This window comes from Lacerta agilis, chromosome 15 (genome assembly GCF_009819535.1).
Source record: "Lacerta agilis isolate rLacAgi1 chromosome 15, rLacAgi1.pri, whole genome shotgun sequence".
NCBI classification, from domain to species: domain Eukaryota; kingdom Metazoa; phylum Chordata; class Lepidosauria; order Squamata; family Lacertidae; genus Lacerta; species Lacerta agilis.
The window spans coordinates 11929246-11951552 of NC_046326.1; the positions used below are offsets into that span (position 1 = coordinate 11929246).

A 22307-nucleotide genomic window follows, 5' to 3' on the forward strand; every position below is an offset into this window, starting at 1 on the left:
AGTTCCGGCACCATTTTCCCTAAAAAAAAATAGCACTGCATATACCTCTCAATGAAAAAGCATGAGAATGACCGGGAGGATCAGAAAGCAGGAAGAGAAGAACTTTAATAAGGAATGGGGAAAACTTATTAAGTTACCTTGGAGAACACTGCAAACAGCTAAAAACATTGGCAGGATTGTTATAACACTTGTCATGTAACAAGAACACTGGCAAACATAAGAGTTTTTAAGAAAAATGGAAGAAATTGTAAGATGCAGATGAAAAAGATTAACGATGGAACCCATGGGGGGGGAGTCTAAGGGTTCAGGGAATCCTATTTTGTTTAAGATTATGATTGATATTTCAATGTAAATATTATTTGTAAAACTGAATTTAATTTATTTTTAAAAAAGCATTAAATGTTCAGAGTGACTCTGTTCCTTTTGGGTTATATTGTGTATTGCAATACCCTAATTTGTCACTGGGCTTCATCTTCGAAAAGGGAACATTAGGATGTACATCCCTTTCTGTCACCACGGTGGGGGGGGGGGGACCTGGCTGCAGCCAAAAGCTGTAGAAGTTTCTCCAGTAGCTGATCCTGAGAAACTTGACTTCACCACTGAAGTAGAACTGATTGCATATCTGCTTTACAGGAGCACAGAGCCAGCCTTTTGCACGCCAAAGAACTGTGACTGTTCCTGTTGTGCTAACCAGAGCAGAAAAGAAGGAACAGCTTGCTCTTGTTGCTGAGTTCATTGGATTTCAGCAAATACTGCTGCTGAGTAAGGTGTTTGGAGGAACAGGTGCACAGCTTAAGGATAGCGTGCAAGCAAATATGCTTTGGTTTATTTCCCTTCCGCTGTCTGCTCTTGAGATCAGCGTAAGTCTTGTGATCGTGGGTGTGAAAAAAATCTATTGGATTTTATACTTGAAATCCCGCCCCTGCCCCCCCCCTCCAAAAAAAGTCCTTGGTTATTTATCAGGGATAGGCTGTAGTTATGTTTTTTAAAAAATAAAAAGTGACCTTTTTGCACCCTAAAATGACTGTCTTATAAATTATTAAACTTTCATAGATATATTTCTGGTTCTGTTTATTCATGAGATAATAGATTCTCAACGATAGACTGGACTAGTGTTTAAAATGGAATATATGGATTACTTTGTGTTCAGGTTGATGTGATCCAGCTAGAAACATGGTTTCTACATCAGAACCAGGTCAGACAGGAGCACGGTCCCAAACTGATCAGTGTGACATTAAATTTACCTATAATGATTAGTTTGCAGAATGAACACAGCAAGGGAGACAAATGGGCTGTAGGTAAGGTGAAGATTAGCATACAACATAAGAAAGCCACTATTTTTTTTTCATGAAAAGGCCGTTGCACCTTCAGCAGGTTTGTAACAGATATTAAACAGGTGAATCACAATTGCCATGGTAGAAAAGTTCGATCTGTCTGCAGCGCCACTTAAAAGGCCCAGGATTCTGCCAGAACAACTGGCAGCCTAACCTTATGAGTACATAAAGCCTAAAACAATACAAAGACATTTGCCAGCAACCAATAGCCAGCGTGCAAGAATCGTATTCCAAATATTAAATTCTATGGACTTTGTACCCAATAAGCAAGCAAGCACTTAGGATGGTGCAGTCCTGTACCAGGGAAACATGATACAACTTAGAATCACGATGAAAGCACACAGCATATTGCTGTACACAGGATGGGGCCACCGGCTGTCTTTGTGTTCTAGCACTGTTCACCAGTCCCATTTCCTCTGCTGTTTGCTTCCCGGTCTATAGTCCACTGCCGGTTGGGCATGTCAGTCTTCTTTAGATTCCAATGCAGGCTTCATTTCTAGGTGCAGGAAAGAAAAGATGGTGTCAAAATGATTCTGCAATGGACAATCGACGGGTGCCACGGCTGGAGAGGAGGAGGAAGGCAAGAGGTCATAGCACAGAGTTAGAGCCATGCTCTTGCCTGCCTCTTCTTTGCACCTGACCAGCTCAGGAGACGACAGATGAAACCAAAGCCAGGCAGGATCTTCTAAATATGGTACCTTCCATAGTTCCAGTTACAGGTGGGTAGCCGTGTTGGTCTGCCATAGTCAAAACAAAATCGAAAATTCTTTCTAGTAGCACCTTAGAGACCAACTGAGTTTGTTCCTGGTATGAGCTTTCGTGTGCATGCACACTTCTTCAGATACACTGAAACAGAAGTCACCGCCGCATCTGTTCCAACTCTACAGACAGAGACTCTCACCTAAGAGATCTACAGCAAACCTTTTTAGAACTAAAATATCCACCTGATGAAGTTAAACAACAGATCGACAGAGCCAGACTGATACCCAGAGAGAACTTGCTGCAAGACAGACCCAAAAAAGAAAATAACAGAACACCACTAGCATCACATACAGCTCCCAAGTTAAAACAGTACAACGCATCATCAGAGATCTACAACCTCTCCTAGACAATGACAGTTCTCTTTCTCAAGCTCTGGGAGGAAGACCCTTCATCGCATACAAACAGCCACCCAATCTCAAACAGCTCCTCACCCACAATAATACAAAAACAGGACTCAACATGGACACTGGTACCAGAGCCTGCAATAAACCCAGATGCCAACTTTGCTGCCACATAAACCCGGATAACACCATTACTGGTCCCAACAACATCAAACACACCATCTCAGGACTATTTAATTGCTCATCTTCCAACATTGTGTATGCAATCAAATGCCAACAGTGCCCTTCAGCTCTCTATATTGGACAAACAGGCCAAACCCTACGCCAAAGGATAAATGGACATAAATCTGATATCAGGAATCACAAGACAGAGAAACCAGTAGGAGAACACTTCAATCTCCCAGGACATTCTATAAAAGATCTCAAAGTAGCTGTCTTAATACAAAGAAATTTCAGAAATAGACTGGAAAGAGAAGTGGCTGAATTGCAACTAATCACCAAACTTAAAACCATGGAGAAACCTGGTTTGAACAAAGACATTGGATTCTTATCTCATTATACATAACAAAGCCATCTTTAGCCATCTCACCCCTTGCCTTTCCCTGCAAGACTAATTGCAGCCGTTTAGAGTCGTCAACAGGTTTTCCACACTTATCAGCCTATCACCCATTCCCACCACCCTTCTGAGTAATACCCCTCCCCACTCCCCCACTATATTTAAGGATCTGGTGACTTCTGTTTCAGTGTATCTGAAGAAGTGTGCATGCACACGAAAGCTCATACCAGGAACAAACTCAGTTGGTCTCTAAGGTGCTACTAGAAAGAATTTTCGATTTTGTTCTAAATATGGTAGTGTGCAGTACAGGAGCACCCTCTTTTTACGGTATATGTACTGTGCATGCAAGTAAATACACAAATATCAAGGAACCAGGTAGCACAGGGTTGGAGAAACTTGGACTTCCAGATGCTTGACGGTATCTCCCATCACCCTCAGGCAGCATGTCTGGGATAGTGAGCATTGTAGTCTGGAGGTTCGCAGGTTCGCACATAGCCTACCATTTCCCATGTTATAGCGGTTGAAGTGACATCTCCTTGCTTTACATTTGCCCCCACTTATGTGCTCAGGTGCACATGGTTCCCTTGCCTGCCGCCTTCATCCGTTGTACAGTGGTACTGAACTTTGGTTCTCAAACGCCTTGGTCCTCATACGCCTAAAACCCAGAAGTAAGTGTTCCGGTTTTCAAACGTTTTTGGGAAGCCCAATATCCGATGCAACTGTCGGCTATTGTCTCCGGGGCACCTGCACCAATCAGTAGCTGCACCTTGGTTTTCAAACATTTTGGAAATCAAACGGACTTCTGGAATGGATTAAGTTTGATGCTTTTGTTTTTGCTCTTTATTTTGGATATTATTTTTTGAGGCTTTTTCGGTTAATTTGTTTTTGTGCCTGTGTGGAATCCAGTTCAGCTACTGATTGACTGATTGTGTGACTGCGGAAATGGATACAAAACCTCCATCCAAACAATGACTATTATCAGTGCAGGTAATAAAAAATAATTTTAATCATCTACCATACTGTCTTTATTTATTTTATAGTACAGTACATTGATTATTGCTTTCATTTTATGGATCAATGGTCTCGTCAGATAGTAAAATTCATGTTAAATTGCTGTTTGAGGAGTTGTTTTTAAAAGTCTGGAACGGACTAATCTGTTTTGCATTACTTTCTGTGGGAAAGCGTGCCATGGTTTTGGAACGCTTTGGTTTTGGAATGGACTTCCGGAACAGATTAAGACTGAGATACTTGCAGCAATCCTGTGAGGAAGGTTAAGTAGACAGAGAAACACTGGCCCCAGGTCACCCAGTGAGCTTCATGGGTAGAAATCTGAACCCGGGTCTTCCTAGCTCTAGCCTGATAGTCTAACCAAGGGCTGGATCATCTTTTTCAGCTGCGTTCTCTTATGGGGAACCTTTGGAAGAATTCGTGCCAGTGGTAGAGAGAAAAGCCAAACAGGGTGGCCTGGAAAGCATGTTATGGGATTCAGGGACTATCTATCCTTCCGGAAAGCTGGCAAAGCACTAACTGCTCAGCTTTTCAATTGCTTAAAGAAGCCAGAACTACTTCACTTAGCCAAGCATTTTCAGCCTGCACACCCTACCAGGGAGAGGCAACTAGCCTTAAAAAAAACACACCTCTGTCACAAGTCCCAGAGAAATAGCAGGAAATAATTCTCCTCAGGTGGCATTTGCTTTGCTTCTGGCAGAATCTTGCCTTCAGCACGGCAGCAGGCAGCTATTTCGGGGCGTAAGCTTTTCAGCGACACATTTGTTCACGCTACGCTGTTCGTCAACAAGACATCTTTCTCCCACTAAGAGCTACCGTGAGAGTGATACTTAAAAAAAAAAATCTCGTATATTTAATGTATAATACAATACAGAAATACATATACTGTAATTTTTGTAAGATTACAGTAGACTAAACCCATCATAATACAGATGTGCATTGTCTTGATATTTATCATTCCAAAAACATAAGGAACATTTCCCCATTCATCTGTTTGGCTGATTTTTATGTGTCCTTTGAAGGTACGTTAATTTTATCATTGTTCCAATAGGCCATACCTTATCAGTCCAATCAAATAAAGATGGTGTAGTGCTCTCTTTCCAGTTGTTGTTGTTGTTGTTTTTTGCTGTTATCACCACTGTTCCAGCTATTAGTAAATTGATAACTACTTCCAGTTTGTGGTTTTTAAGAGGTCTAAAAGTCCAACATTGGGATGGATCTAGTTAATAATGAATGATTTCTAATCCTCCCCTTTTCCTCCCTCTATCTTGCTGTTCACCAGTGATCTGTTCTCCTTGTGTTCCAGTGAAAGAGGAAGGGTTTCCTGCACAGATACAAGTTTTTAATTTGTTCTTCATGTTTAACTCCCATATTCATAGCTGTGTTAGCAGTTTTATCTATTTCATCTAGTAGGGTTGCCATGTGTCCTCTTTTTGCAGGACATGTTGTCTTTTTCATAGGTATGCAAGATGAGAGTCATCATAGCAACCCATAGTTAAAAGTAAAGGTAAAAGTAAAGGGACACCTGACCATTAGGTCCAGTCGTGTCCGACTCTGGGGCTGTGGTGCTCATCTCGCGTTACTGGCCGAGGGAGCCGGCGTACAGCTTCTGGGTCATGTGGCCAGCATGACTAAGCCGCTTCTGGCGAACTAGAGCAGCGCACGGAAACACCGTTTACCTTCCCACTGGAGCGGTGCCTATTTATCTACTTGCACTTTGACGTGCTTTCGAACTGCTAGGTGGGCAGAAGCTGGGACCGAGCAACGGGAGCACAACCCATCGCGGGGATTCAAACTGTTGACCTTCTGATCAGCAAGCCCTAGGCTCTGGTTTGGACCACAGCGCCACCCGCGTCCCTTGTTTGTGTGGTAGGAAAGCCTTAACATTTGAGTGTCCTTCGCTATTGACAAAAGTGGCTCCAGTATTTGGAGGGTGAGGCAATATGTCCTGGAAATTTAACAAAGGGTGCCTCCAGACTGTCACTGCTTTGTGGGATGGATTCAAGCACATACCAGGGATTTTAGGGTTGTGAAGTGAAAGTGGGTCAAAGGAAAGTGACCGTGAAATGCATTTAAAGGTGTGGAATGAACAAATGATTAACACAAAGACATATAAAGACTTGCACTTTGACATGCTTTCAAACTGCTAGGTGGGCAGGAGCTGGGACCAAGCAACAGGAGCTCACCCCGTTGCGGGGATCCAAACCGCCGACCTTCTGATCAGCAAGCCCTAGGCTCTGTGGTTTAACCTACAGCGCCACCCGTGTCCCCATTGTTAAAAGTAGAAGTTGCCAAATGTGTCCTCTTTTTTGCTCTTCAAGATGCTCTACTCATTTCCTCCAGGGGTTTAAAAGCTTTGTCAAGCTTCTCTGCGAGCTCTGGTATAAATTGCTGAAGATGCTTCATAAACCCTTCAGCACTCGGGGGCTAATTTGACAGTCATTCACACCTCCAGCACCAACTATCAGATTTTGAAAAGCCGGTATCATTAGAATCGAGTTCATCAGTTTTGTGGAACTAATTAATCTAAATTGTGTCAATTGGATTTTGAATAGATTGTTACCGTTGTTATAAGAATTTTAAGGTCTCAAATATAGAATAAATATTCTTAAATGAACACATATCTAAATATATGAACCATGTGTCTGAAATAGCACGGGAGAGCAATCCTGAAGTCATTTTGATTCTCGCAATGACCGCAAATATTCCTCTGCAGTAAGGGAGGCAAATGAGGAAAGTCTTCCCATTGTCTTTTTGCTTACAAATCCTGTCTTGTGTATGAATAGGGTGAGCCTGTGACCTGGAATGAGGAACTAAAGTAATAACCAACACAAAAGAACGGCCACACTGCCCAGGTAATGCAATCAGTGACCATTATCAGGTATCTTGGCAGACAGGATTTCTGCTGTAGACTGCCTCCTTTTGTGATGTGTGTATGATGTTTTGGGGAGTGGTCTTGGGCTACAGGGTGAGCAATTTCAAAAGTCTATATAAGGGCTTGCACACCATTGTTCAGGGTTCTCCTCCCTCCTGAGTGTGGTGAGTGGGGACCCTGTTGCAACTGTTCTTTGTATAAAGATCAGTCTTACTAGCTGCTTTGCTCCTCAGTATACTCTGGTTGGTCTCTGTTGTTTTCTCCTATCAATAGGGAACCCACTTAAGGACTCTATACGGGCTATGGAATACCTCATAAGGGAAAAGGAGCAGATTTTCTTATAACACTGTTTTAAATTTTATTCACACCTCCTGCACCCCACCCTTCGACACCTCCTTGCCACTTATGGAATCTCCTAGGGCAACTTCCTGTGTTCCTGTGAGAGGCTTTCTAAAGATCTCTTGGGCTGCACCAGAATATGCTGGGACAAAAGCAGTAAAACATCCAGTGCATTTCTTTTAAAGAAAGAAGACAACAGATCTCTCCTGTTGCCAGTGAGGAATGCTGGGACGGTGCCAATTTTACCTGAAGTACTGTCAAGACAGAAGTACTGTTTTGGGGGGACAGGGGGCGGGCAGGTGTGGAGGACTCCCTGGTCCTGAATGGGGTAACTGTGCCCCGAAAGGAGCAGGTGCGCAGCCTGGGAGTCATTTTGGACTCACAGCTGTCCATGGAGGCGCAGGTTAATTCTGTGTCCAGGGCAGCAGTCTACCCGCTCCACCTGGTACGCAGGCTGAGACCCTACCTGCCCGCGGACTGTCTCGCCAGAGTGGTGCATCCTCTAGTTAACTCTCGCTTGGACTACTGCAGTGCGCTCTTTGTGGGGCTACCTTTGAAGGTGACCCGGAAACTACAACTAATCCAGAATGCAGCAGCTAGACTGGTGACTGGGAGTGGCCGCCGAGACCACATAACACCGGTCTTGAAAGACCTACATTGGCACCCAGTACGTTTCTGAGCACAATTCAAAGTGTTGATGCTGACTTTTAAAGCCCTAAACGGCCTCGGTCCAGTATACCTGAAGGAGCGTCTCCACCCCCATCATTCAGCCCGGACACTGAGGTCCAGCGCCGAGGGCCTTCTGGCGGTTCCCTCACTGCGAGAAGTCATGTTACAGGGAACCAGGAAGAGGGCCTTCTTGGTAGTGGCACCCGCCCTGTGGAACACCCTCCCACCAGATGTCAAAGAGAAAACCAACTACCAGACTTTTAGGAGACATCTGAAAGCAGCCCTGTTTAGGGAAGCTTTTAATGTTTAATAGATTATTGTATTTTAACATTCTGTTGGAAGCCACTCAGAGTGGCGGGGAAACTCAGCCAGATGGGCGGGGTATAAATAAATTATTATTATTCTTGAAAACTTGTATTCATGTTCTATGGTTATATAGTTCCTTTTATTAAATGCTTGCTTCACATGGCCTGGTGACTAGATGATGATGATGATGATATAATATAATATAAAAAGGAACTTTTTAGTCCATGTGGAATTAATACTTCAGTCCTTCCCATGTTAGCTGCAGGCTTTATGCAACAAAATGTATGGAAGGATATTCCATGTGCATCTGTGAAATGGCTTATTGGTGCAGGATTTGGAAGGGGGGAGTGCGCGGAGGGCAGGGTAAACTCAGCAGGGCTTAAGCTTCAAATGCTGGAGAAATTGTTGGTATGACGACCTCAAAAAGTTTCTCTTTTTGCCCTAGCAGCAATGAAAACCCAGAAAAGAGTTATCAAGGAGATTGCAGTTGGGGGTGCTCTTATTTAATCATAATGTATTTAAACAATCAATGGGGTTTTTCAAATCTCTGTTGAATTTCACCCTTTCAGTATGTAAGTTCCATACATGTTACATGCGATTTATGTAGTATTTGAAAGATGTAGGTTCTATGTATGACTCTTAACAGCAGTAACGTGGTTTCATGCAGCATTTTATACTGTTGGGTTTTGTACTGTGTTTCATTATCTCATGTGCAAATGACCTATGGGCCAAGCATTAATGAACTACGCAAAGTTCCCCATCCATACAACAGGAGTAAAAGCAACCGAAGAAGGCTGCAGTAGAAAGCAAACAAAAACAAGGTGGTAAATAAAGGATTTTGCACACTTAAGCACCCTGTTGCCAGCTGGACCGCTTGTGTTCAGCAGAACAGGGTTTTTAATAATAAGGGGGACTAGCAGTGTGCCTTCCCTCGTTCATATTTCTCTTTAGAGATGGGGTGGATATCAGGGGTGTTGCTGCTTCCAGGGATCGTGCTGTTGCTCTGTGCTTTGCTGCACGTAGCCTTGGAGCTGCTCTCTGAAAGGAAACTGTTTTCCCCAGTTAACGAAAAGCACGGCAGGCCGTCACACTGCATTGGGTTTTTCCCCTTCCTTGGCACTTTCCATGCAAAGTAAATTTCCAGAGCTTTCCACAAATGCAGGAGGGTTTGAAAACACCCTGAATCCTCTCTTATACTCAACTCCTTTTTTAAAAACAACAACAACAACAAACAGTAGCTGATTATGAAGCGGTTGGGATACACACTGCGGAGGCCCCATTGGAAGCGTTTACACAAGCAAGCCTAACAGTATACTTATGTAATTATCATGTGGCACAGAAGAACGTCTCTCCAAGCCGAAAGACAAGACTTAAACTGAGCTACAGGCAGTGCTTTTCGTGTGTGTGTGTGTGTTTAGGGGTACTCTCATTTTGACTCAAGAAAACCACCATTTTATAGTTCAAATCGGGGGAAATAAATACAGTAAATGGACAAAAGTACAAAGATCCACAAAATGTTTAGGGGTAAGCACCCCCCTGCATCCCCCCAGAAAAAAAGCACTGGCTACAGGCAAGTCCCAGCGTACGCTTTAAAATAAGAAAGCAGTCCACATTGTTTGCCAACAGTTAAACCCACATGGTGCAACACAAATAGAGGAGTTTGGCAACTTGGGCAAATTATGCACATAGACTTGCTGATTTTGCACATATTACTTTTGTGATGTAAAATTGTGCCCCCTTTTTGTCACTCACTCTTAAATTTCTAACTGAGGGACACATGGAGCTGCAAATAAGGATGGATGGGTGAATTTCCCTTTCTCATTTTCCAGTCTTAAATTCAGTGCTGCACATTTCCATATCCATATTTTTCAAAGTCCTCATTGAAATTAATCAGTGAATCTCTCCTAACAGTTTGTATGCAGTTTTGCATGAAGTTAACTTTGTGTAGCATTTAAAGGTGCCTGCAGCTAAGTCACACTTTCAAAAATGTTATGTGAACCAAAACACAGCCATCTTTTGTAATCTGCGTTTCTCTAAATTTTGCATTTTTCCAGTCCAGTAATGTGTACAAAAATGTACATACAAGGGTAAATTGTGCAGATACTAGTGAACATAACATTAAAATATGCAATGGCTTCTGGAGAAGAAGAAGAAGAAGAGTTTGGATTTGATATCCCGCTTTATCACTACCCGAAGGAGTCTCAAAGCGGCTAACATTCTCCTTTCCCTTCCTCCCCCACAACAAACACTCTGTGAGGTGAGTGGGGCTGAGAGACTTCAGAGAAGTGTGACTAGCCCAAGGTCACCCAGCAGCTGCATGTGGGGGAGTGGAGACACGAACCCGGTTCACCAGATAACGAGTCTACCGCTCTTAACCACTACACCACACTGGCTGGAGAATTGCATATATATATATATAGCAAAAATGCACACAAATTTCTATATTTGAATAAACCTGCTGATGAATTTTCATGACCACTTTTTTCATAAATTGCAAACAGATGTGGATATGTGGAGAACTGAATTTAAAAATGGAAAGATGATAAACCGAAATGGACAGATTTCTTCATCTCTAATAAAGCTATCTGGTCCCTCCTTTCTTTTCTTTCTAAATTGCAAGCAAAAGCTGCTCTGTTTACCCTGACTTTTGATGGTTAGCCGAAATGTTTTGTTTACTTGGTGCCTGTTTTGGTTGGCAGATAAAATAGTTTCAGCTGTCTAATTTGTGGCAACTTGTTTTATGAAAAACTTGCTGCTGCACAGATGGCGTGTGTATCTTTTGGTCTTAGTGATTTCTTCTTAGCTGCCCCATTCAGGGGAGAAAGTATGCAAATATTTTCATAAAGTAATGACTAAATAAAGCAGTGTGCTAAATTAACTACCTTCTTAGTAAACAAAGAATGCTAGTAGACAGGGCTTTATAACGCAAAAGGGTCATTCAGGTCCATTTTTTTCTGCATGCAAAATTAATTTGCTAGATCCCATGCATTCTGTTTTCTTCAGGCTATAGCTATGGCTATTATTCCACCGCTTGTCATCAACTCCAGTCTGGGCCGGCCCACCTATTGGGCAAGGGAAGTTAACTTGAGCAGCAAAATCCACAGGGGCAGCAGATCCTGGTGTTGATCTTTATTCCCCCATTCTTCCTGATGCAGATCTTCACCCACTCCCTCTTCCCTGTTGGGGAGGGGCGCCATTTTGTAATTCACCTTGGGTGGCAAAATGCCCTGACACCAGTGGAAAAGCTTGACAAAATGCATCAGGATTAGGGATGGCCAGATCTATCTGTTTTGGTTTCTTATATTCCTGCTCTTCAGTTCTCCACATTTTCACATCCGTTTGCAATTTTGCAAGGGTAAGTCCCATGAAAATTCATCAGTATTTTAGTGTGATTTTTTCCAAAGGTACACTTTTTTTCCTTGCAGTTTTGCCCAGTGCTTTTTTTTTCTGGGGGTACCCAAAGGCATGCAGTACTGGTACCTATTTTTTTCTAGAAGAACAGCTCTGGTTAAAAACGTGATACTTACTGTAACAACTTCATGGTGAATACCCTTCTAGAAGAAAAGCACTGATTTTGCCAAATGTGATGCATTTTTTGTTTGTTATTTTCAAAAATATAGGCATAAATGCATTAGTCTGTAAGGTGCTACACGACTCTTAATTTTATTTTGTTTTGGGTTTTTTTGCTACGGCAGCCTAGCATGACCTAAAGAGGAGCAGACATGTCAGAGACCAGGCTGAGGAGTACTGCAGTACTGCTCTGATGAGGAATGGTGGAAGCCTCCCCCTCCCCCTGCTCCTGACCAGGATCCTGAAGCTGCCCAGGAACAGTGGAGCAGTATAGATTTGGAACAGTGGTTTGCAGAGGGACATAGTTCTGAAGACAAAAGTTGGGAAGAACTGGGGGGTGAACAGCAAAGTGAAGAAGAACTGCAAGAGAGAGGGCTAACAGACACTCTCTCACTGGAGACTGTCCAGCCTATTAGTCCAAGGACACGTAGAGCAGATAAGGTGTCTACACAAAAAAACCACAATGGTTGCGAGATTAGGTTGCAAGATGCGGAAGTGACCAGGGGGAGAAGTGGGTGGAAACCTTAATTGGGAACACCTTCATTCCAATAATGGATGCTTTGTTCTTTTGTTGTGGTCATTAAAGACTCTTTAAATGGTAAGGGACTCTTTTTGCTTTGTCCTGCTTATCTATGGCCAAAAGAGGGGAGGAAGCCAAATCCCCAAAGCATGACAAGACATGAGCAAATATGAGTTGTGCTGTGGTCTTTGTCCACAAAAGTTAGAAAGCTTGCCTTTCTGCTGGTCTCACTTACCAATAATTTCACTGTTGGGATGAGGCGAGTTTCCATTGGCACAGAGATTGTGCTTAGGCTTCGACATCTCCAGACCAGCCAAGAGGGTCATAAAATCCACCACCGTGTCAATGTCTTCCTTATCCGCCCTGACATCCCTCAAGGTGCACAGCACGCTCAGCCTGCTGAAGGACTTGACCTCCGAGATGTTGGCACGCAGGAACAGCAAAATGATGTTCAGGTCATTCAGAGGGCAGGTCAGCATCTTCCTGCTTAGGAGGTCAAAAGCTGGCAGCATCTCATAGATGGATAGGAGCCGCTTGTCCCACTGGCACAGCTGGAGCAGGTGGTAGATGACGACGGGCCCCAGAAGGACGTACACACACCCAATGCAGATGCTGGTCACCTGGAAGACGGTGAAGAAGACGAGCTTGCAGGGGACAGAGCCTGGGATGTGAAGCTCATCTCTTAGCCAGGCCCACCTTGATGGTTGCAGCTGAACTCATCTTGGAAAAAGACGCCCACGTGGAAGTAGCCCAAGTAGAAGCAGGTGGCAGCGAGGAGGAAGAGGAGGAGGAGGTTCCGTAGCACGTAGACCCCAACGAGGTAGTAGGAGCGCTGCTTGCAAGTGAGGTACCTCTCCAGTAATGGGAATTCAAAATAGCGTTCCCTGCGAGCCCTTGGTGAGAGAGAAACAAGGACTGTTTACTGTTATAGCTGGAAAAGAGCTTGGATCTATAGATCTGGTTATCGGTGGGGCTCTGCCTTATGGGGGAGAGAATGTGATGGAGGAGAGGCTACAATGGTGAAGACAGGTAGTTTTAGGCTCTGGAATGTGGACTTAAATGGTTTTACCAGGCGGGTGGTGATGGAATTCTTTAAATCAGTGGTTCCCAAAGGTTTCCCCCCACAGACCACTTGAAAATTGCTGAGGGTCTTTGCAGACTACTAAATGTCCCCCCACTTGCAAGTTGCAGCAATTGTAATTCACTGTGCTCAATGCTGTATGTTTTTCCATTGTATTTTGTTGCTTCTTTTGCTTCCTATGTTGCATTTTATTATACAGTGGTACATTGGTTCTCGAACTTAATCAGTTCCGGGAGTCCGTTTGACTCCCGAAACCATTCAAAAACCAATGCATGGCTTCTGATTGGCTGCAGGAGCTTCCTGCACTCAAGCGGAAGCCGCATTGGATGTTCGGCTTCCAAAAAACGTTCGCAAACCGGTACACTCACTTCCGGGTTTGCGGCGTTCGGGAGCTGATTTGTTCGACAACTAAGCCATTCAGAAGCAAGGTACCACTGTGGAATTCAGATTGTAACACCATCAAATGCAATATGGAAATAGAAGGAGCAATAAAAATACAGTGGTGCCCCGCTAGACGAAAATAATTCGTTCTGCGAAAATTTTCGTCTAGCGGGTTTTTCGTCTTGCGGAGCGGCAATGACAGCGCGCTCTGCAAAACGAAAAAAAAAAAGACGAAAATTTTTCGTCTTGCGAGGCAGCCCCATAGACTTTTTCGTCTTGCGGGGCAGCCTTCCGCTAGACGAATGCCTTCGTCTAGCGAGTTTTTCGTCTTGCGAGGCATTCGTCTAGCGGGGTACCACTGTACAATGCAAAATCAAACTGGATATTTAATGTGGACTCACTTGAATGAAACTCGCAAACCACCAGTGGTCCACAAGCCACAGTTTGGGAACTGCTGCTTTATATTATTAATATTAATCCTATCGTTATTGTTATTATTAATCCAATGTATTGTTATTAATATTAATCCAATTTCTTACCCACCATTCACCATAAGGGCCCAAGACAGGTAACACAGTGTTAAAATCAGTTGAAAGTAAGTTACAGTTGCAAGAATACCATGGTAATGTTTCTTGCTTCACTTATACTGCACATGCGGCCTGTTGAGGGACCTAAACATCTGCCCTAAAGTCACTTCCGGCAATTGCTCTCCAGGAATTTATTGGAGAGGGGGATGCCAGGGACTGAACCTGGGACCTTCTGCATGCAAAGTGGGTTCCCTACCACCTTGACTACAGGGGTGCCAACTTGAATAAAATATTGCCGTGTGTGTGTGTGTGTCAGTTTACATTTCTTAGTACATAAAGTGTTGATCTGATGTGTAGAGATCTTTCCTATTATCTGTGTGAAAGAAAAAAGCAGAAGCTTCCTGATGTTTGGGTTATTCCTTCAGAGAAGCTGAGTACAGCTGGCTTAAACTAGTTCTGTATTGTCTTTCTGTCAAGGCCATGCTGACTATAAAAGTAAAGCCAGAAGCAGCCTGGGTTTCACTTTCTCTTTCTATCTCTCTTTCCTTCTGGTGTGGTGTTCTGTATATAGTATGCTTCAGTGGCAGAGGAAGGCTCCGTGCTACCCGGGGCGGCGAAAGGAAACGCCCCAGGGACGGGGAGTCATGACCTCACATTGTGACGTCATGGCGGAGTGTGCCTGCACAAAATGTCGCGCAGGTGCACTCCATCAGCGGGCCGCCGCCACTTCCACAGCCCCTTTTAAGCCGCAGAGCGAAAGGGCGGCTTGTGGGGCTGCCGAGCGCTATTGGTGGCTCCCCGCCAATCGCGCACGGCAGCCCCACGAGCCGCCTTTTCACTCTGCGGCTCAAAAGGGGGCTGCGGAAGCGGTGGTCCGATGACGGAGTGCGCCTGCGCAAAATGTCGCGCAGGCGCACTCCGTTGTCGGGCCGTGTGCTGCTGCTCCCGGGGTGATGGAGGGAGCGGCGGTGCGTGGGAGTGGAGGGAGGGGCTGCTGCTTGTCACCCCCACGCGCCGCCGTTCCCTCCATTGCCCCGGGAGCAGCAGCACCGCACACACCGTGCGCTGCTGCTCCCGGGGCGACAGAGCGAGCGGCGGCGCATGGGGTGACAAGCGTCGGCCCTCCCGCCACTCCCGTGTCGCCACTCGCTCTGTTGCCCCAGGAGCAGCAGCGCTGCACAGACAGGGTGCTGGGTGGCAGGACTCCCCTTGGGGGGCGGGAGGGGCCGCCGCTTGTCACCCCCCCCCCCCTGGCACCTGGGGCATACTGCCCCCCCCAGCGATGCCCCTGGTATGCTTAGTGTTAAGGATTAGTTTTATTATAAGTTATTGTAAGTTTAAGTTAAGTATGCTACAACTGGTTTTCTTATGGACAGGGCCAATCCTGAATGTATTGGATTTGTGACCATTGTGCTCATTTGCCTTCAGCAGCAGTAAAGCTCTGCTGGATGAAATACAATTGTGTCTGGTCTATTTCTTGGGAACCCTGCAACATGTTTTAAGTTGTTACTCTGCTACCTATACATTGGAATCTACTCTGGATCTATATTGAGTAGAATTCCACAACAGGGGGTCCACATACGCCATTTGAGCGACAATGCCCATCAACTTTGGGGGCCCCTGGCACACTCAAATATTTTATGCGGGGGGGGGGGCTGAAAAGTTCTCGGCCCCTGGGAGTTGGTTCCTGCGCTCGGCTACATCCCCTCTTCTCAGCCATCCGTTTGAGCTTACTTGTCATATTCCTCCCATAGCTCTTCTGGGTCGGTACCAGACTGTTGTAGTTTCACCATGTGCTGCACTAAGCGGATGGACCGGTTGTAGGATTTATCCAGCTCATCGATGATGAAGAGCAGGTCGCAGTTCAGTGACGAGGCAGCTGCATATCTCCAGAGCAGAGAAGGCAGGTACATGGCAACTGCAATCACCAGCAAGGAATATGGGAAGACCTGGGCGGAGAGAGAAAAGCACAGTAAGAACTGCTGAGGGATCGGGGGCGTGGGAGAATGGAATACTAGGTATTGGCCCAACTTATTTTTCTAGAATACTTTTCTCCAGGAGTTCTTTACACCTTAAAAAGGAAGGGAAGAAAGCTCATTGCATAGAGAAAGGGGCAGGGCCCAAGAGTACAAGAATAACATACATTTTAGAGTTCCAGTTACTGGTAGGTAGCCATGTTGGTCTGCCATAGTCAAAAATAAAATAAAAAATAAAATAAAAAATCCTTCCAGTAGCACCCAACTAAGTTTGTTCTTGGTATGAGCTTTCATGTGCATGCACACTTCTTCAGATACACTGAAACAGAAGTCACCAGACCCTTAGATATAGTGAGAGAGTGGGGAGGGGTATTACTCAGAAGGGTGGTGGGAATGGGGGATTGGCTGATAGGTGTGGAAAACCTGATGAAGACTGTTAACGACTGCAATTGGTCTTACAGGAAAAGGCAAGGGGTGAGATGGCTAAAGATAGCTTTGTCATGTATAATGAGATAAGAATCCAGTGTCTTTGTTCAGACCAGGTCTCTCCATGGTTTTAAGTTTGGTAATTAGCTGCAATTCAGCAACTTCTCTTTCCAGTCTGTCTCTTTCCAGTCTGTCTTACTACAAAGGAATTTCAAAAATAATACCTGTCCACGGGCAGGTAGCCCAGAGATGGAAAGAAGATAAAGTTCCTACCAGAGAAGAATGGCAGATGAAGTTAATGGACTATGCTGAAATGGCTAAAACGAGTCAGAAATCAGGAAGACCAAAATTTTAACAAGGAATGGGGAAAATTTATAACTTATATTAAAGACCATTGTAAACAGTTAAAATCGTTAGTAGGATTGGAATATCACATGTAGTCTAAGGGTGAATTCTGGACATAATGGAAGAGGTAAAGGGTTTGGATTATCATAAAAGATGTGGGAGGAAATGATTAATAATAGTGTGGGAATGTTCAGGGAGGCAGGAGAGAATATATTTTTTAATGATATCCTTCCTAACTTGCATAAGCAAGTTCTATATCAGGCTTCCTCAAACTTGGCCCTCCAGATGTTTTTGGCCTACAACTCCCATGATCCCTAGCTAGCAGGACCAGGGGTCAGGGATGATGGGAATTGTAGTCTCAAAACATCTGGAGGGCCGAGTTTGAGGAAGCCTGTTCTATATCTGAGCAGAGTTTAAACATTCCCTTCTAAACGCACAGCGGTTTGCTTGTTGCAGGTTCATCTGAACTTCTCTATATAATATTCCTGGAAAGATCCCTTCTTGTCCCTCTTAAAAAGAATAGACACGACAATCTTATTAAAGTGAATATAAAAGTGGTTTACTCACATTCATTCAGTTCACAGTCTGATCCCTGAAGGTAGACTTAGGTTACAAAAGTATATTCATATGGGGAACTATCCCACAAGGGAGTTAGTTCCTAAGTGACTGTAGACATGCAGTCACTTTTGCTCTCACACGGAGGAAAAACGAAAATGGAGAAGAGAGGAGCAAAAGAAGACGGTGTGCTACTCTTCTTTGCTCTTGTTACCCAGGCAGACTAGGCCAAATTAGACCATGCCCACATCTAGTCACATGCAGAGGAAGTATGTCCCAGCTCAGGAATGTTGTACTTGACTGCAATGTGGATTACATACCACAAATAGGACCCACATAGGGCAGGATGGGAGTCCAGAAGATTCCTTGGAATCTTGTTTTTATGATTTATGTTTGATATATCACTGAAATTTTAAGTTGAAAAACTTATATATATAAAATAGTAAATATAATAATCCTTTGAAACATTAAGGTGCCCCGCCCTGATACCTTGAGGACCCAGAGGGATCTGGATCGAGAGTCTCCCATAGTATCGTAGTCATAGTGAAGCAAGGAGTCCCAGCACACAGCGTCGACGTACGCCGATTGCTTCCCTGTGAAGTTGGCAGGAGAGAAGCAACTGATCTGGGAGCCTGGAGGGGAGAACAAGGCGGAAGCAGAGCCATTAGCCTCCAGGGCCGTTTCTGCTGGTACTTTGTCCAGCTGCTCCACCAAACTGCAGGAAAGCTGAACGCTGCTTCATCCCAGCGGTAGCAACCTTGTGACTCAAGCAAGCAGATGGTCTTCCCGGTCAATTAGCACATTACATTAGCACAACCAGCCTTTGGTGACGGCCAGCCCATTGAGTGACAGTTCACATGCCGAAGTTCAACACATTGAGATTGTCTCCCGGCCATTTCGAAGGGCAAAAAGTGGGGGGCACGATGGGGCATAAAGAGATAGGTTGCTTGATTTAGGGAAGCAGGGGCAGCCTGCCCTGTTTTGCAACCTCAGGCTAAACGGAAATGTGCCCCCCCCCTTCTGCCGCCGCTGTAATGCCCTGCTCTCGCCACAAGGCCTTCCTGCTCATCTTCTCCGCTACAGGGGCCCTGCAGATGTGCTTTTACAGCAGAGTAAGAAGAGGAATTAAGGTTGCTAGTATTTTCGCGTGCTAAATGAGAACCTACCAAATCTGCAGTTCCTATACCAATACATGAACTGAGACAAAGCACTGTCACGCAATTTGCACTTCTAATTTTGAAATGCAATTTCTCCAGCCATAGAATGTGTTCAAAATTGTGTGTACTAGTGAGAAGTGCATGTGAAAATATTATTATTATTATTATTATTATTATTATTATTGAATTTATATACCGCCCTATGCACGGAGGTCTCAAGGCAGTTCACAGAAAAGATCACAATATATAAAGTCAAAATAAGAACAATAACCCAGTATTACCTCCCCAAAAGAGCCACATTTTAAAAGGGTATAGGATATAGTACAAACAACACAGAAGTGTGTTCTGTTAGATAGAAATTCTGAGTAAACATGTATGCCATTGCATCATTAATCTTTCTGAACTCTGGGCTCCCCCTTCTGAATGTATGCTACCTTTTTCACACATACATTTGAGCCTAAACAATAGGAAATTGCTTCAGAATCTATGCAGAACGTCTCATTGGACCTGAAATTGAGATTGAATCTGCAGTGTCTAACACATATAGATGTTGGGGGTGTAATACTGAGAGTCCCCTTAGAGGCATATGATGTGGGCTTTTCCAGTGATATATTCCTTTTGGTCAGAAGCTGTTACTCGCATCCGTTTTGTATTGGCAAAATCCTTTACCCTGTATATTTGCAGATGCCCATGTGCCTTTAAATGATACCCCAATGGTACAGGGCTTAACAGATGGAAAACAAAAGTGGATTTTGCGAGCCCTTGTAGTGGCTAAGACACTTATACTTCCAGCCTGGAATAGTACATATCCATTATCTCTTACATAGTGGTCTGAGAACTTCACTACACTGGCTACATTTGAACGTATTTCATATACAGGAATAAATTCTGTGTGGATTCCTAATTGGATACCTGGAGCTTGTACATTAACTTGCATGCTTCATTTAAGATTTGTGTTCTGGTAGCCACATGAAATGATGGTCTATTATTATTAGTATTATTTGCTTATTGTTTCTCTTTTTCCTTCGTCTCTTTTTCTTCTTTAATTTCTTTTTTTTAAAAAAAATTATTGTTAAATTTGAAAACTTTTTTAAAAAGTTTTAAATTGGACCAGAGTCCTAAGGGAGTTGTATAAATATTTATACAAACGTTTTCTTAATTATCATCTGGTTGAGCCAAAATTTATTGGCTGAAGTTTCCAAAATATGAACGTAAAAATTCAGAATGAAGTTCATAGTTCAGATACGAATTTTTATTTTGAAATTTGAGTGGTTGACATAACTTTGGCAAGTGCTGAATACAGAAGCACATCAATAACTAAATAGTATTGCACCCAATTAACAAATACTAAAATCAAGTATCCCAGCGCATATATAGTCCATAAACAATTTAATGAATTATCTAGCAAACATCTGAGTGCAGAAAGAACATCTAAAGGTGTTCAACATTTGCAGAAAAGTTTTTGGAACAAATGAATTTCACCTTGAGAATAGAGCAGGTTAGATTATGAATATTCATAATCTATGGTTCAAAGGCATTTTGGACTAGAGACAGACTAGGGTGCATTTAGTTCCCATTGTAATCATTGCCACTAAATTTTTTCACGTCGATTTTAATCATAGGCCCAAAGTGCAACTAAGTGGAGTACCATAGATACAGCCCAATGAGAATATATTTTAAGTCGGTTTAACTAGAACCCTGGAACAAGTAGTAATAATAGTAAAGAAAGCAAGTTAACGTACCCGACGAAAATTCACGCGCAAATGACAGGGACACGAGCAGGAGGGGCAGCCCCACAGTGACAAACTTCACAATACGGTCACGACAGCTCCAAGCGAAGCCCCTTTGCCTGGAGCCATTCGGATCCGGAAGCAAAGCATCCGAGAGCATATACTCGCCCGCAGTGTGTGCGATAGACATGGTACGTTTGGATGGGCCAAGCACAGGCAAGAGGAGAAGAGGCAGCTGCTGCTACCGCGCTGCTCACCAAGGGCATCTAAAAGCTCGACGTTTGCGCTTGCCAAACTGAAAGCTTATTTGCAGGGAATTAAGCACCGGACAGCTGCAAATGACAGCCTTGGATGTTTGCGAAAGGGGACGGTAATTACAAGGCAACCCGGTTTCTTACAAAGCAGCGACTGCCGCCGGCCCAGAAATAGCGCAAGCAGCAGAGGAGCGTTGCGATTGCCGGGGACACCATGTACCTCCACACACAGGCATGGCGAGGCAAGGCTGGGTCCTTTGTGGTTTTACATCCCTCTCTCATCAGCAGCTGTTTTCCAGCAAGCATCTGCAGGAATGTGGGGCTGTGGATTTGGTTTACATCCAGGAACACGCAGGGGGGGGGCTTTTTGGGGTTAGCTGACTAGTGGGAATCGTGGACCATGCTTGCATTTCAGAGCACAGCGGTGGCTTAATCACACGCAGAACACCTGCATTCAGGGAGTATTTTTAGCCCTGTGGGGTACGCAGTGGGATTGGCAAAGCACTTTCCATACTTGATATTAAAAGGAACATTCGTGGATTTTACAAACCCTATAGCTTCAGGTTTCAGTAGTAAATTGAATGCAGATGATCTGGAGAATTGATCCTGGGTGGAGAACATCAGGGGGCCAAATGCAGCCTTCTTTCCTCTCTAACTGACCTGTGAGACTCTACCTGCAGAGTCTCCCTCCCCTGCTTTGCACACTCCTCGGCTGTTTTTGCCTGGCTGGAATGAGCCTTTTGATGGCTGGATGGGAGGGTGCAGGGGGGATGTTTGAATATGAAGAAATCAGCCTACTGTACAAAATTCTTATTTGCCCCACCACCACTTGCGCATGTGGACTCCTGAGTGTGTTCAGAAGGGAATGTGGCTCTCAGGCTTAAAAGGGTTCCTCATCCCTGGGACAGCAGGGTAAATATTTTTGATTGAGTGAAATATTAGAAAGCAGCTCAGTTTCAAACCTTTGTTCTAGCCTGAGGCAGCACTAAGCACTACTACTTAGCATTTGTATAGCACATTATTAAATATCATCCTAGCTACCACCCTCTAAGGTGCCAGAATTATTATTCCACTGTTGCAAATGGGGAGACTGAAGCTGAGAAAAGGTGGCTTGTCTGTGGCCATGGCAGAGGGAACAACTGGAAACTTCCAGATTTCTAGCTTAGTCTCTTAACTGCTCTACCAGCAACTACCAAAGCTAAAGCAATGTCCCAACTACCCAAACTTCCTCTTTACCAGTAGAAGCTAATGATGGGCCAATATTCAGCACTTGCAATACCCAGTCAAAACATTTGGAGAGCTCAGCCACTGCCAGCCCATCCAAGCTACAGGCAGATTCATAAGACTAAGCCAGGCATGTCCAAAGTCCGTTTCGGGGGCCCAATCTGGCCCGCCAGTCGATTTAATCTTATTTAAAACCTCAACAACTTCAATCCTAAAAGAAGCTAGGTCAACAACTTTGGTTGGCCCCCACGGCCCTTCACTTCATCAAATCTGGCCCTCTTTGAAAAAAGTTTGGACACCACTGGGCTAAGCCATTTGCATAGCTGGTTTCTTGCAATGAGTACAGAGGCACCCATCCCTTCTGAAATATC

At 44.2% G+C, this 22307-nt stretch overlaps 1 protein-coding gene across 1 annotated transcript; it reads right to left on the reverse strand.

Annotated features, from left to right (window-relative positions):
• Positions 1–1042: 1042 nt before the first annotated feature.
• PANX3 (pannexin 3) lies at positions 1043–20885 on the reverse strand. Its single transcript, XM_033172461.1, is given in 6 exon segments — positions 1043–1830; positions 12516–12969; positions 12972–13173; positions 16004–16218; positions 18061–18203; positions 20471–20885. Coding segments are annotated over 6 exon segments (1227 nt in total). The 5' UTR covers positions 20649–20885; the 3' UTR covers positions 1043–1795.
• Positions 20886–22307: the final 1422 nt, after the last annotated feature.